Here is a 15532-nt window from a genome sequence, read left to right on the forward strand (position 1 = left end):
TCTAGATATAGGAACCCAATTGATTAATTTAGATCTTCAAAATGTGTATAAGTAGTAGAGAGGGAGCCCTGAATCATCATTCCCAACACACAAACAAATCCAAAAATCTTGGCTTTTTGAGAAACAAAATGGGTTCTGGGTGCAAATGTGGTGACAGTTGTTCCTGTGGAGATAGCTGCAACTGCCAATCTGGGTATCTATATATCTTCTTTCTCTCCACCTTCTACTTACAAGTCACTTTATTTATTAACCCATTTGTCCAATCTTTGCAGGTCCATCACAGAGGCCTTCATCCTCAACAAGTAATAATGATTTTGATTGATTTATATTTTGTTTAAATTCTAATACGAGAATCATCCGGTGTCAAATTTGGTTTCTGAATCGATTAAAAAGATTTCAAACGGGAAGAACGAAAAGTTTACAGACATCTTTTATCTCTATGTTTGTTATGTTTGTAATGCTGTATGCAAATAAACTATGCAGGGATGGGTGCAGCTGTGGGAGTAGCTGTTCATGTGACCCATGCAACTGCAAGTGAGCAATGGGAGGGATGGATAAGCCCCAAACAACAAAGCTTCTTGTTCTTAATACAATAAATTGACGAATTTACCCACAAAGTTTGTTCCTCTTTTTTTTTTCTTTCTTTTGGAATAATGTAATTAAGTGAGCCATGGAAATTGCAATTCCATATGGATTTGGGTTTGCTATGGCTTCAACAAATGTGTACTACTTATGTGTTGTGGGTTTAGGGTTTCATATTCATCAAACCTTCCATGTGTTTCAAATTCAGTTTAATATCGTCTCTGTGTTTCCTATGAATTCTTGTCTAATTTCACGGCTGACTATTGTCTACCTTAGCTCATTACATATTGATGTCAGTCTCATGATTTTAAACCATATGTTAGATGGAAAGAATATTTCGTTGCGCTCTCCAACGGGATAGAATTAAGATTACGAGCAAATTTGAATTTTAAAAACAGTGAATCAAGGGTTTGATTAATAAAAATCTAATTATTTTTCAAAATATTAATTTTCTAAAATGATAAAGATTAGGAAGAGATTAAGGATTCGGAAAAGGAATTAGAAAAGCCCCTTATAAATAACATTCAATCATTTATTCATTCATTATGAGCGAATTTTTCTTCCAAATAATCATGCCGTTGCCGCCATCTTTTGCCGCTTCACCGCCGCCAATTAGCGCCATCGTGAAGACTTACGGACTGAGATGGACGAATAACAATTTGGCTCTGATAGCCATTTGTTTCCTGATTATACTCTACCTCATCCTCTTAAATTTCTTCAAATCCGAATTAGAATCCGGCAGTGAGCCAGCCGGAGCATTGCCGGTGGTGCGAGAGCCGGAGATTGTACGGATTGAGGCCTCGGTTTTCAGTTACAGGGAAGCCGATGGAGGTCACGACGATGAATGTGCGATTTGCCTTGACGAATTTGAAGATGGGCAAAAGTGCCGGAAGATGAATAAGTGTGGCCATATATTCCACCGCCGCTGCATTGACCGGTGGCTCAAGGTGGACCGCCACTGCCCCCTTTGCCGCAGCTGTGTTTGCGTAGTCGTTCATCCATGATAAGATGATCGGAGTTTCTTCGTCGGAGATTATTTTGTTATCTTTGGGTTAGTTCAAATGTAAACAAATTAGTGCACAAGCTAAGTTTTGTTTTTTTTTTTTTTTTTTTTGGAAAATTAAATAATATATTTTATTTTTTTAAAATCTCATAAATCTACTAATATTTACTCAAAACCTCATTCCAATTTTAAATATATTCTTTATATAGAGTTAATTACGAAACAAAGTTGCACTAACAAGAGTTTGTAACTCGCTCAGAATTAAGATCGAGCTTATTATAATTATTATATGAAATATCAATTTTTTTAACTAATAGATTTCTAAAAAAGATTAAATGTTTTTGTAGTCTAATCTCAACTAATTTATGGTATGAAATACGTCACTTACATGTTTCTAGGTTAACTGTTTGGATCAAATTATTTGTAATTATAAAGAGTGAATAATATTAATAGACTTTATCCAATTTAAACTTTTTAGATTATTTTTTAACATGATACTTTGGTATGTAACCTTATCTTGTTTAAGATTAAAAATATTTTCATATAATGGATAACGTTATAATTAACAATGTAACAGTCCAAACCCACTGCTAGCCCGATATTATCTTATTTGGACTTTCCTACCTTTCCCCGTGCTTCTCTACCAGATTTTAAAATGTTTCTGTTAGGAAAAGGTTTTCACACTCTTAGAAATAATTTTTAATTCCCCCTCCAACCGAGGTAGAATCTCACAATCCACTCCCCCCTTTGGGGTCAGCGTTCTGACACTCGTTCCCTTCTCCAATCGATGTGGGACCCCAATCCTTCCTCTTCGAGGCCTAGCGTCCTTTCAGGGCTCAACCTCCTTGCTGGGTTTTTATCCCATTTGTAATAGTTTAAGTCCACTACTAATAGATATTATTGTCTCTAAATTTGTATCTCATTTTAAAACATGTTTGCCACTTTAAAAATTATTCCCGCTATGAGGCAGCCGGAGCATTGCCGGCAGTGCGAGAGCCGCTGATTGTACGGATTGAGGCCTCGGTTTTCTGTTACAGGGAAGCCGACGGAGGTCACGACGACGACTGTGCGATTTGCCTGGACGGATTTGAAGATGGGCAAAAGTGTCGAATGATGAATAAGTGCGGCCATATATTCCACTGCCGCTGCAGTGACCGGTGGCTCAAGGTGGAGTGCCATTGTCCCCTTTGCCGCAGCTGCGTTTGTGCCGTCGTTCATCCATCATCTTTTTGGAGAAGATGATCGGAGTTTCTTCTTCGGAGATTATTTTGTAATTTTAGAATTGAGTGTAATTGCAAATTTTGTAATTTTAGAATGAAATCTTCCAAGACTAAATTCAATTTTTTTTTTTTTTCCAAATCAAATCAAACATTTAGTCCAATAATATATTTTAACATCTAATATATCAAACTATATATTATTTTATTTCAATATGATAAAATATTTAGTTCACAGATTTGAATTTCATTTAAATTTTAAATATATATTTATTTTAAACCATTCAAATTAATTATTTATTTCTTTTTTATATTTAATATATCAATTAAAATATCAAATATAATATATATGATAAACTATAATTTAGTATTAAATATTCGAAATAAAAAAGTTCAAATATTTATAATCTTTACCATAATTTTAAAAGTAATCTATCCATATGACTAATTACTAATTAAGTCGCATTAAAAAAAAAAAAAAACCAAAATTTTCGTCAAAAAATTCAACTGAATTAGATAGTCAAAAAGTGACAAAAAGCATTCAGAATTAAATATAAAACAAATAGCATTAATTACTACATCTAAAATTCCTATGAACTCCAAAAGCCCCAACTCCAACGGTCATAAATTACACTTTTTGGTTTCAAATTAATAATACACCGCCAGCTACCACCGCAATACATGCCCGCGCCACCGCCCCCAACAACCTGATCCTACGCCTCATCGCCGCCGCAGAGGCCACCGATTTCTCCGTTAACTTTTCGGCACCCAACGGGTAACTGCAGGCCTTGTAACCTGTACAATCCCAAAATAATATTTACATAAGGGGTCTCTAAGCTATACACTATCATCCAATAGATTCAAAATAATATCTTAGGTACTACCACAAATCTATTAATATAATTTAACCTAAGATCTATTAATTTTATTGTAAAAATTAAAATGATAAATGATGAAATTAAAAACTATATGATTAAATAAAATAAAGTATCTTACTGGGGTCGGTGGAAGTGAGGACGCCAGTGTGATTGAAATCGCAGTTGAAATCATGGCGACCAGAGGACTGAAAGTAAGCGTCCATGGCGTAGGATGCATGTGATCGCACTGTATTCGGGTCGTAGCAGGCCCCACCTGCTTGTATGGGCCCACAGTCCACTCCACTGCTACACACGTAGTCAATATTCTTCTGCAACGCTTCATCTGACGCGTCCGTTTTCGGCACGCACCACTTCCTCCCACCATCCGACGGTTGCGGCGCCTGCCCCGTCGGTGCTGTGGGGCCCGTTGTCTGTTACATCAAAATCAATGGTCACAATCTAATATCATCTGGAATAAATGTGGTGCGGGAATTCACTAAAAAAAGGCCAAAGAAAAATTAAAAAAGCGTATTTACTTTAATGCCATGGAATTGGGAAGAAAAATGGAGGGTATTTCCGTCAGAAAAAAAATTAGGACAGGTGGCTTTTTGCCTCCTTAGACAGCAGGACCGCACTATGGACTTGCTGTCAGAAACTCGTACACCCACGCGTCAGATTTTTATTGGTTAGTAAACCGACAAATTAACAGGTGATACTTAGAGCCAATTAGGGAGCAACACGTGTTATCGAACTCATGGGAAGAGGGGCTTCCGTGTAATACTCTTCTTCCACTGGTCCGCAGACCAGTAATTTGGCGTGCCTGGATATCAAGTTAATTTACTAACATGCGCCCACCGGGTTTGGCATAATTCCGGCAGAGGCTAAGGGATTTAATAAGATGAAAAAGGGGTTTACCGGTGAGTTTCGGAGGATGCCGACGTCGTAGACCGGAGTTAGATCGGGCTTGAACAGACCGTAGTTCCGCTCCGAGACCGACGGTTTGAGATTCTCGTTGAAAAGAGAAAAGACGTAGGTTTCAAAAGTTCTGTTGGGCATCATTGGCGTCCCCTTACCGGAGTTCACGTGCTTCACGAGGTTCCGGTTGTAAGAAATGGCGTTCTCCAAGCTCACGCCGGGTTGGTTCGGGTCACCGGCGGACGGCCACCCAGTCTCTGCCACGACGATGTCCACATCCCCGTAGCCGAGCTTGTTCATTGCTGCGTGAACCGCGTCCATCTGCGCATCGAACATATTCGTGTAGTGTTTTCCGGTGGTGTTGTCGAAAAATCCGGCGTTCGGCTTGAACAGCGCGTACTCCAACGTCGCCGGTCTGAATCCAAAGAATGGATACGGATTTACCATGAACGGCGTTTTTGTCTTGCGGTGAAACTCGAGGATCGGAGCGAATATGGCTCGATCGTACCCCTTCCGAAACCGCCCGGTACTCGGCGGCTCCGATGCCGACAAAATCCCCAAAGAATGAGGAGACGAAACCTTGATATCAGTGATATTCGCGAGGGTTAAAGCGGAATGTAAAGCCTTCATCGCGGGGAGCATATGAGCTATGAGATTCTTGTCGGAGGTGGCGAGGATCTCGTTCCCGACGGCGATGTGGTTGATGAGAGTGTTAGGGTGAAACGGGAGAATGTTATTGGCAATCCAGGATTGAGCGGCGGGTAGCTTGGCGAGGGCCGGAATGTCGCCATTAGCGACAGAGACTGTGAGGGCGATGCCAGTACCGGCGAAGGCACGGAGAATATCGGGGTTGGCGTCAAAGATCTTGACGCGGTCGATGGTGGTGTGGGATTTGAGGAAGGCGGCGACCTGGGAGGGCGGAGGGAGATTGTCGGCGACGGTGCCGTAGTTGACACCGATAGAGAAGGTGGCGGAGGAGAGGCGTAGGAAGAGAGAGACAAGAAGGAGAGAGAGAAGTAGAGAATTAGCCATTGGCGAAGGGAGGGAGACAAGTGGAGCAGTTTAATTACAGAGTGGAGGTTTTTGAATCGTTTTGTGCAAAAGAGAGAAAGGAGGGGGAGAGTGAGGTAATGCACCTCGGGAATCTGTTGGGCCCACTACTGGCCCATGCCTAACTCCAAAATATTAAAATAATTGGATCACTCCTAAACTAATAAAAATAATTTTATAAGGTTTTGGGTCCATATTGATTTCAAATATGTTTAATGTGACTAACTTCAACAGGTTTTTGAGGACCAAGTTTAGAAGCTATGATCGAGGAGAAAATGCATATCACTTCAAAGAGGTATGCTATGAGATCTCCATATCAGTTTGAGAGAGGAACGAATATCAGCAAGAACACTAGACCCAGAGGTGAGGGTAGATTGTGAGATCTCACATCTATTAGAGAGGAGAAGGGAACGAAGCCTTCTTTGTAAAGTGATAGTATTTTAAAACCTCGAAGGAAAAATCCAAAACAAACCACGTACACCATTTTGGAATAAACATATAAAAGAAAAGAAATCAAATGGGCTGAGGCCCAATGAAGAGTTTTTGAATTGTTTTGAAACGTTGTTGGGCCAGGCCCATAATGAAGAGTAGCCGATGAAATTGGAGAGAAGAGAGAGAAAGAGAGAGAGAGAGAGAGGCGAAGAAAAAGTGATGGTTTTTTGATGAGTGTGAAGTGGGAGACAATAAATAATCTCCCCCGTGTTTTAACGCTTCTTTCCGTCTTCTCCTTCTCCTTCTCTTCTTCCTCCCCCCACCCACATGTCTGCTTCTGGAACTTCGTTTCCGGACCCCGACTGGCCCCGTCAAGGTTCCACCCGACCCGACTTACCTTCTCCCCACCACTTCCCTCCCGACCCTCTCCTCTCCTCTGGCTCCTTCATCGACTCTTCCACCGCCCGATGCGGAACCCTACCTTCTTCTCCCGACTACGCCCGAGATCTTGACGGGAATCATCGCAAGAAGCCTGACACCTCCGCCACTCTCCGATCTCCATTGCCTGCTGACCCTCTCAACCCTAAGAAGCTTGCTCCGGATTCTCCTACTCCAGGAAATGGAGATTCTTCGGCACCCAAGAAGGTGTCCGCCTCCAGAGGAACCGACGCCTCCCCCAAATCCGCCTTATCGGATAGGCCTAATTGGCTCCCACCGGGCTGGGTGGTGGAAGATAGAGTTCGCGCCTCCGGTGCTACAGCTGGAACGGTTGATAAGGTGAATTGATTCCTCCTCTTATGCCTTGAATCGTTTACGAATGTTCATTTCTTAGTTCATTCTCTTTTCTGGTGGTTCTGAGGAATATGTTTTGGTAATTAATCGACCATGCAAGTATTAGTCTATGGCTCTGGCTACTGACCTTTTTCTCTGCAATTTTATGTTTGACGATAGAACAGGGTCTCACTGTCTTTTATTATTATTATTTTTTCTTTCTACTCTACCTGTTTGACAATCGGTTTAGAATTTTCAACCAGTAATGGATGATTTTTTGTGATACTGTTACGTTTACTTCTACTGATTACCGAAATGCTCATTGGAAACCTCGGATAAGAACATGAACCAATCAGACGAAATGCTCATTGATTACCGAAAATGATCTTTTGTTTTTGCCTTAAAGGGTTGGTTGTACCATTCCTTCTCAGTTGTTCTCCTATCAATTCTGGAAAGAAAGAGTTATATCAAGTAGTAAAGGATTTAGTAACATTCTGGATGGGTGATCTTCTGAAAAATGGATCACTAGCTAAACTCTGTTATATTGATGGGTATTGCAGTTTTAGTTACCTGTTTGGTGATTAAAAAGTTCAATAGGAGCAAGTAAACGAAAGGGACTCATTTCATCCACACATGGTCAGGGGTCTTCCGTAGATTTGTTGGAGTTTTTTTGTCCTTTATTTGGCATGGATTTAATTATGTTCTGGTCCTTGCTTTTGAATCACCTTATTTGACAATCCAAGCAATTCTGTCTCCAGTTACTTTGAACAAACTTTCTTGGTACTTTTCTCTGGATAGTGAACAAGACTCGACTAACTTTGATATAGATTAGGTGCTTCTTTGGATTTTAGTATTCTAGCTAACTTTCCACTTATATGAATTCAATTAGCATAGCAGAGTTTGGTTGTTAGGATCGAGACCATTGGAAAAAGCTTTACACAAACCTCCACTGCTGTGTTGATAACCAGTTCATAAATGGTCTGGGTCGAATTTGTAGAATAATGTTGATCATTTGATCTCTCCTTGCGTTTTGGTGAATAGCTTTGGACTCAATATTTGTAGATTTCAAATGCTCTTGCTGGAATTTTGCACCTCCACACAGGATATGTGGCTGGTGCTTTGTGCTTGACATATGATGCTTCACTAATTGTCATGTTTGAGATGGGTTCTACCTTAGTTTTGTATACATGAGTAGCTTTGTTTAAAACCACATTCACATTGCTGATAGACAAAACAAGTGCAAGTAATCAAGTACGGTCAGAAGTACCATCTAGCATTTAATTATTGAGAAAGATTCGTATGGAAATTTGCTTATGAATTGAGTTCCTTTCTTTTTTTTCCTTTTGTTTTTGTCATGTCGTGCTGAATTAATTGTGAGCATGCTTGGGCCCCATTTATTACTTGTGGTTCCCCTTTCCTTTTATTCCGTTTTAAATGTTTATTGAACAAACACACAGTAAAGAATGTTGAGAAAAATCTAATATCCCCATGTCCCTTGCAGTACTACTTTGACCCAAACTCAGGTCGTCGCTTCCGGTCTAAGATTGAAGTTCTTTACTTTCTCGAAACAGGAACGTTAAGGAAACGGAAGAAATCTTTAGATGGCAATGCGATGGTGAGTCGAAAGCTAACACTCCTTCTTTAGCACCAAATAGATATTCAGATATTCTCATCAGTTTTCCACTTTTACTGATTTGCAACTTTGCAGTCTGCTGATGGCTCGGAAGAACCAAAGAGCAAGAAATCTTCAAGCAATGCTAAATCTGCTCCTTTAAACTTCGATTTCTTCAATGTGCCTGAAAAGGTTGAGTGGGTTCTCACAGACCCTTCTCAGGAGGCCTGGACGCCGTTTATTAACAACGAGAAAGTACCTGAATCGACTAAACGTGAATGGGTAGCAGCCTTTCAACTCCTCGGGCGATCGAAAGTCTGAAGGTTGAAGGGAAGTTGAACCCTTTTGGACAATTTTTTTTGGGAACAGCCATCCAGGCAAGAACCATCATCATCCCTTCCTCCCTCCCTCTAATGGCTTCCCATCTGCAATTCTTTTGGTCTTTTTTTTTGGAAGGAGCAGGTGAGGTTGAGGGAAGTGTTGTGAAATCCAGATTTGGTTAGTAAAGATTACTGCAAAAAAGAAACAAAAACAAAAATCATGACTCTCTATCTAACTGACTATGCCTTGGACCATGGAAGAAGTGTTGGATCAAATTATGTAGGTGGGGGCTGCTGCTCATTTCACATTCTGAATCCAATGTGCTTGAATGAGTATCTCTATTTTCAATGGTGTCTGTCTGTATTTTTTTGTTTTGTGTTTGATTCAGAATTGATATTTTTGTGGTAATAATATTGATGCTGCATGGGATATTGTGTAGGAAATGGAATGAACTTGACCAATTTTAAATATAATGTTTGGTCAAACACAAGAATCTGCAATAAAAACAAAGAGGAAGGATAAGGATAGAGGAGGAATTGAATTTTGTCTGTTTTGCAGATCAGCCCTCCGTACTTCCAAGATTTTCAAATAAATGCCATGTGCTTTGCTAATTGTAAATTACACGTTTTTTCATAAAATTTGTCTAACTTTAATCTCAAAAGCTGTGATTAACCTCTTAATTAACCTAACCTTTCAACTAAAAGAAATAAAAAATAATGATAATAAGATGACATTTTGTAATTTAACTTGCGTCTTTTTGAATGAGTTATGCTTCATTTGAAGTATCTTTCTACTCTTATGGAGGAAATTTTCCATTTCGATGAAGAACGTGGGAGGGAGCTGAGAACATTTTTCTCGGTCAGATAAATAGGGTGGGGACAAGTTATATTCTATGTTCCTGCTTAAAATACATATATATATATATATATTTATTTATTGTTCTATTTGGGCTTTCCGTTTTGAATTTTTACTAAACATTTTTAAAACGTGTATGGTATGGTAGAGAGAGATTTCCACGCGCTTATAAAAAATGTTTTGTTCTCCTCCTCAACTGATGTGAGATCTCATAATCCACCCCGACCCAATGCTCTCATTGGCACTTGTTTCCTTCTCCAATCGACGTGGGACCCCCCAATCTACCCCACCTTTGGGGTCAGCGTCCTTACTCGCACAACGCATCGTGTGTACTCCTTTGCGGCTCAACCTCCTCACTGACATATCGATTGATGTTTGACTGGTACCATTTGGGCATGGGCTATTACATTTAAAATAACTATTTTTTTTAAAAAAAATAATAATAGTAATAGTAATTTTCTAATTTACAAGCATTAAATATAGGATGTATTCATTCCTTTATTATTATTATACGAAAAAAAAAAAGTAAAATAGTAAAAAAGAAAAAGAAAAAGAAAAAGAATTGATTTGAGTGTCAACAGAGATGGTCAAACCATTGTCACACTCATTAACTCCTCCACTCAATCACCTAATTGGTCCTCTTATTTTGATTTCAATATTCTACATTTGACTATTTTAATGTCTTTCAGAATTCCACTTTTTTTCTTTTAAATAAATAAAAAAAAAAAGTCTTCGAAATTCTTTTTTCTTATATATATTGCATTATCAGAAAATGGTGACATATATTAATAATTTCTTTTTACAATATTTAAATCTTTATAAAATTAAATTTTAATATAATATAAATATATAAAAGAAAATATCCCCAAGTAAAGAATAATAAATTTGTTATTTTATATTATTTAACCTCCAAATATCCATCCAACAAATAAACGCTTAGTAACCTACTTAGGTAGTTGAAAACACAACTAATGGGTGCATTCCAAAAGTTTTGTAATGATAAATAACCACTTGGACCATTTCAGGACCATTTTAGGGTTCCAATAAAATTATTGGGAGTCGGTCAGTGGAATAGAAAGAAAAAATGAACCTATTCCAAACGGTGATATGGAATTAAAATTTCACCGTTCTTCGCAAGATCTGTTCAAAATGTTGAGACTATCAAGTTTGAGAATTTGATTTGTAAATCCACTGAAGTAGAACAAAAGTTATATTTATTAGACCGAGAATTTATTGAGTGCATACTATTTTCTGGGTGTTGGACAAATATTGAATTTTACTTAGGTTTTTTTTTTTTCAAATGACCCCATTAGAGTTTTGGTTTTAAGTTCGAATATGCACGGTTATTGGTCACCAATTTTCATGTTTTATTTTATTTATTAAAAAAAAAAATTGTTGACTTTTGTTGACTTTTGTCATTCATGGAACCTTTATTGTGATTGTTGGGTAGCCTTTTTACCATGCTTTTTTTTCTTTTAAAAATTTTAATACCCAACCAAATACTTTCAAATTTTCATTTTTTTAAATATTATTTTCATTTTTTTGATTTCAAATATAGTATTAATACATTGATGTATCTGTTTATGTGACTATAACATAGTTCTAATATTTCATTTTATAATATTAGAGTTCGAGATTCAAATTCTCAAAAAAAAAAAATTATTGCATTAGTAAAAATCGATTGAGTATAATGGACTGACACTCAAATATTTTTTTAAAAACTATTAATGTTTAAAAAATATATCTTAAAAATAGAGAATAGTAAGGAGTTGATGTTTGAAAAATGTTTTAAAAATTCTCCACATGGTTGACTGTTGCACAATAAAAACAAGAATAGTCAACGTCTATTTTTTTATTATTAAATTAAGGTTTAAATTCAATATAGAAACTCACAATTAAGCATGATTTGATAATTCTTTTAAGAAAGCAAAATTTAACCAAAATGAAAATAATATAAAATTTTATTTAAAATAGGGTTTAAATGGAAAGATAATAAAAAAAAAATGGTTTTAATTGTTGTAATGGAAGATGGGACAAAAGACATTAATGAATGTAATAAATTCCCACAAGAATTAAAAGGATATGTTTTAGTGTCCTTCCAACCACATCACACACCTAATGCTTTGCCATTAAATGTTCTTCCCCATAAATATTTTAATATTTATTTTATTTTTAAGAAATTATTTATTATCTTTCGAATATGGTTTAACTAAGGTTATAAGTTCTTAATTTCTACGCGAATAAAAATCAAGAAAAAGAGGTTCACAACATATTCGAATAACTCAAACTATGTAAACGTGAAAGAATTTGGTTTGAAGTTCATAAAGATGAAAAGTTGGAAAATGGCATTTAAATTAGGAATTACTCATGAAACAACAGCTGTTGAAGAAAACATAAAGGGTGAATTAAAGAGTAGCGTTTTCAATTATTGGATGTGCTGAGCTAATAAATGTTGGTCGGCGCTTGTAATTCCCGCCTCACAACCACCCATTAATCCAAATCTAACTCATCTGACCACATAAAAGACAATATCTGCTAGTAATGAGTTTCAGTCGTTACAAATGGTGTCAGAGTCCATTGAGTAATGTGCTAGCGAGGAGGCTGAACCCCAAAAGGGGTGGATACAAAAGCGATATGCCAGCAAGGATGCTGGACCTCCAAAGGGTGGATTGAGGGGTCTCACATCGATTGGAGAAAAGAATGAGTGTTAGTGAGTATGCTGGACTCCGAAATGGGTGAACTGTGAGTTCCCACATTAGTAGGGGAGAATGAAACATTCTTGTAGTGAGGAGGAAAGCTCATGGAGGACAATATGTGCAATGAACTTGAGCTGTTATTCATGGTCTTCACCCGAAAATCATGTAAAATCATTTCAAAATCGTTCCAACTCTTAAGATTTATAAGAACTAGAAATGAACTAAGTTATGATACTATATCCTAATATAACAAAATTGTCCAAACATTGGCTACTAAAACAAACACAGGGTTAATAGAAATTGGCAAAACCAGATGTTGGAGTGATCAGTGATGAGGTCTTTATGACTTTTCGCCGCTTCCATGGGTACTGGACGTGGTGAAATCAAATGGTGGAGAATCGTATCAAATTTCTGCACCTCGAAACCTTATCTGTTCGATTTCTGCTTCTGATTTGACCAGGTAAGAGCTTCCAAAAAGATGAGATATCAAAAGGGTCATCAAAAGAGGTTGTGCGGGGCCACGGACTGAGCGCCATTAGTGCAAATTTCTCCACCTTTGCGCGCACTGGACCCCTTTCAACCATCTCCCACTGCTCCATTCTTTATTCATTTCTTCTATCGGACACTGTTCCTCAATTTTCCCAGTCAAAGTCTCTCAACCCTTTTTCTCCTCCCTTTTCTCTCTTTATAGGCCCTTCAAGATTCCTTCCCAATTCGATTCCACCCTTTTGAATATTTGTTTCCCCTCTTATATCTGCCCTCTCTACTTCGTTTGTTGCTGAGATCTAAGTCTGTGGGGGTGAACTGGTAAGAAATTTCTCCTTCCCCTGTTTGTGGGGTTTTAGAATTTTGTTGTTATAACTTGAATTCTGAAGCTGTGATTGCATGCAAGTGTGTTCTTGAGGTTTTTTTACTCATTTTAGGTGATACCCATCTTTCTTTGCTTGTAAATCTACATTTTAGAACTTAGATCTGCAAGTTTTTTCTCTTTCTTTTTGGTTGCTGTTGAAATTTCTTGCTGTAAGCCGGTGAATTTTGTGATACGCAGTAAGAAAACTGGTCAGGCTGCGAGATTTCGGGCCAGTCCCATGGGGATTTGCTTAAGCGCCAGAATTAAAGCTGTTAGCACATGCAGTACTGGTACAGGTAGAGCTCGGAAGCCATGGAAATGGATATCTTGCCCATTGTGTTTACTTTTAATTGTTCATTTATTGGGAAAAGAAAGGGGGGAAAACATGTTTTCATGAATTTACTTGACAAATGGTTGGAGATTCGTTCTCCAGAGCTTAGGCATTTGTTGTCTTTTGTATGAACTTAAATGATTAAGATCTGTTAGTCAACTCATTAGCTCATAAAATGTCATGTTTCTAAATTTAGCTACTATGGGATTGTAATGGTGGAGTTTAAGATTCTCTGATGAATTTCAATCTGGTATTAGAATGTTCTTACACGAATCGAAATTGGAGAAGCATGCCTGCTGACGCTCAAAATTGTATATGCAATGCAACTTGATTTGGCCATGTTCAGATATGGATATCTTACATTTAAGTTATATGCAGGAGGAACTTTAAATGGCGTTAGTAAGGATGCAATCGATATCTCTAGTTCGAGTAGCAACAGCAAATTCTCATCGACATCAATATCCCGGAGTGAGGATGAGATCCTGCAGTCATCAAATCTGAAGAGTTTTAGTTTCTCCGAACTTAAGCTAGCCACTAGGAACTTTCGCCCCGATAGTTTGTTGGGGGAAGGTGGGTTCGGTTCAGTTTATAAAGGTTGGATTCATGAGGAAACATCTTCTGCTGCCAAGCCAGGGTCTGGCACAGTTGTTGCGGTGAAAAGGCTTAACCTCGATGGTCTCCAAGGTCACAAGGAGTGGCTGGTAAGTCAATGTCAGGCTGCTTTATCTTTGGCTTCAACAAAGTAAGCTTCCAATCCGCTTAACGTTTAGTTTCTTCGATACTGTAGGCTGAAGTCAATTTCCTGGGCCAACTTCATCATTCTCATCTAGTGAGACTGATAGGCTATTGTTTGGAAGACGAACACCGGTTGCTGGTGTATGAATTCCTTACCAGAGGCAGCTTGGAGAACCATTTGTTTAGGAGTGAGTCGTCATCTCCTACCCCGATTAGGCAAAAAGGACCCGTTGCTTAGGAATGTCGATTTATTCATATTATTGCAACTTTTTCTTCAGGGGGGCTGTATTTTCAACCTCTTTCGTGGAGCCTTCGCTTGAAGATTGCTCTTGGCGCTGCAATGGGGCTAGCTTTCCTTCACAGCGACGAAAACAAAGTTATCTATCGCGATTTCAAGACATCAAATATACTCCTTGATTCAGTAAGTATAGTTGCAGTGTGGCAGGGTTTCGATTTTAATTATAGGCTGTGTATCTGAAGACTCTATTCTATGATGTGGTTACAGGACTACAATGCAAAGCTCTCCGACTTTGGCCTTGCTAAGGATGGACCGACGGGCGACAAAAGTCACGTCTCCACCAGAATTATGGGGACGTATGGATATGCAGCTCCTGAGTATCTGGCCACAGGTAATACTCGTTCTAACGTGGAAAAGAATTTCTTTTAGTGATATCGTCTGTTGATCTCTTACTTCATTCGAATGCGACTGCTAGGTCATCTTAGTGCAAAGAGTGATGTGTATAGTTTCGGGGTGGTTCTGTTGGAGATTTTATCTGGTAGAAGAGCAATAGACAAGAATCGACCACCGGGGGAACAGAATCTGGTCGAGTGGGCCAAACCCTTTCTTGCTAATAAACGCAAGACTTATCGTTTACTTGATGCACGAACCGAACGCAACTACTCCATGGAATCAGCTAGTAGAGTAGCAATTCTTGCATCACGTTGCCTGTCTGCAGAACCGAAGTTCAGGCCGAGTATGAGAGACGTTGTAACGACATTAAAGGATCTCCAGGATTTGACAGGAAATGGAGGTAGTGGGAATAGAAGATGCAGGAGTGGTAATGCACAGCACAAGGAAGTGTCTGCTTATCCTAGACCATCTGCATCAGCTCTGTTTACATAAGCCGGGGTCGAGGGGAGCGGATTGTATAGTGTTCTTAGTTCATTGCAACTAATGTATATTAAAAGTTGAGATTCCAAATTGCCTTTTCCCTTTAAAAAACATTTCCACTCTCACCATTACCTTGGGTGCGTCTCCAAGCCCCTTTTTGTAATTTTGCTTCTTCATTTTCCCCCAAACACAAG

At 38.4% G+C, this 15532-nt stretch overlaps 5 protein-coding genes across 6 annotated transcripts; 4 read left to right on the plus strand and 1 right to left on the minus strand.

Annotated features, from left to right (window-relative positions):
* The first annotated feature begins 12 nt into the window (after positions 1-12).
* On the plus strand, positions 13-780 carry LOC111492782 (metallothionein-like protein LSC54). Its single transcript, XM_023142226.1, has 3 exons — positions 13-193; positions 273-302; positions 484-780. Exons 1-3 carry the CDS (start codon positions 42-44, stop codon positions 536-538), a joined length of 237 nt encoding a protein of 78 aa, XP_022997994.1. The 5' UTR covers positions 13-41; the 3' UTR covers positions 539-780.
* Positions 781-1154: 374 nt separating this feature from the next.
* LOC111493250 (RING-H2 finger protein ATL56-like) lies at positions 1155-1586 on the plus strand. Its single transcript, XM_023142898.1, has one exon. The coding sequence runs from the start codon at positions 1155-1157 to the stop codon at positions 1584-1586; it is 432 nt and encodes a 143-aa protein (XP_022998666.1).
* Positions 1587-3290: 1704 nt separating this feature from the next.
* Positions 3291-5688, minus strand: LOC111492999 (glucan endo-1,3-beta-glucosidase-like). Its single transcript, XM_023142560.1, has 3 exons — positions 4575-5688; positions 3799-4090; positions 3291-3597 (listed from the first exon to the last, which is right to left on the minus strand). The coding sequence occupies exons 1-3, from the start codon at positions 5604-5606 to the stop codon at positions 3446-3448; spliced, it is 1476 nt and encodes a 491-aa protein (XP_022998328.1). The 5' UTR covers positions 5607-5688; the 3' UTR covers positions 3291-3445.
* A 471-nt stretch (positions 5689-6159) lies between these two features.
* On the plus strand, positions 6160-9189 carry LOC111493004 (methyl-CpG-binding domain-containing protein 5-like). 2 transcript variants are annotated; one of them, XM_023142567.1, is made up of 3 exons: positions 6160-6833; positions 8329-8442; positions 8536-9189. In XM_023142567.1, exons 1-3 carry the CDS (start codon positions 6384-6386, stop codon positions 8758-8760), a joined length of 789 nt encoding a protein of 262 aa, XP_022998335.1. In that variant the 5' UTR covers positions 6160-6383; the 3' UTR covers positions 8761-9189. The 2 variants fall into 2 exon arrangements, with proteins under 2 accessions (XP_022998335.1, XP_022998336.1); XM_023142568.1 differs by having other exon boundaries at positions 6167-6833; positions 8329-8436.
* A 3649-nt stretch (positions 9190-12838) lies between these two features.
* Positions 12839-15466, plus strand: LOC111493001 (probable serine/threonine-protein kinase PBL10). The gene is made up of 7 exons (XM_023142562.1): positions 12839-13118; positions 13360-13457; positions 13871-14193; positions 14280-14415; positions 14506-14648; positions 14733-14856; positions 14941-15466. The coding sequence occupies exons 2-7, from the start codon at positions 13400-13402 to the stop codon at positions 15348-15350; spliced, it is 1194 nt and encodes a 397-aa protein (XP_022998330.1). The 5' UTR covers positions 12839-13118; positions 13360-13399; the 3' UTR covers positions 15351-15466.
* The last annotated feature ends 66 nt before the right edge of the window (positions 15467-15532 follow it).

The sequence above is a fragment of the Cucurbita maxima genome, unplaced genomic scaffold (assembly GCF_002738345.1).
Source record: "Cucurbita maxima cultivar Rimu unplaced genomic scaffold, Cmax_1.0 Cma_Scf00018, whole genome shotgun sequence".
Lineage (NCBI taxonomy): Eukaryota > Viridiplantae > Streptophyta > Magnoliopsida > Cucurbitales > Cucurbitaceae > Cucurbita > Cucurbita maxima.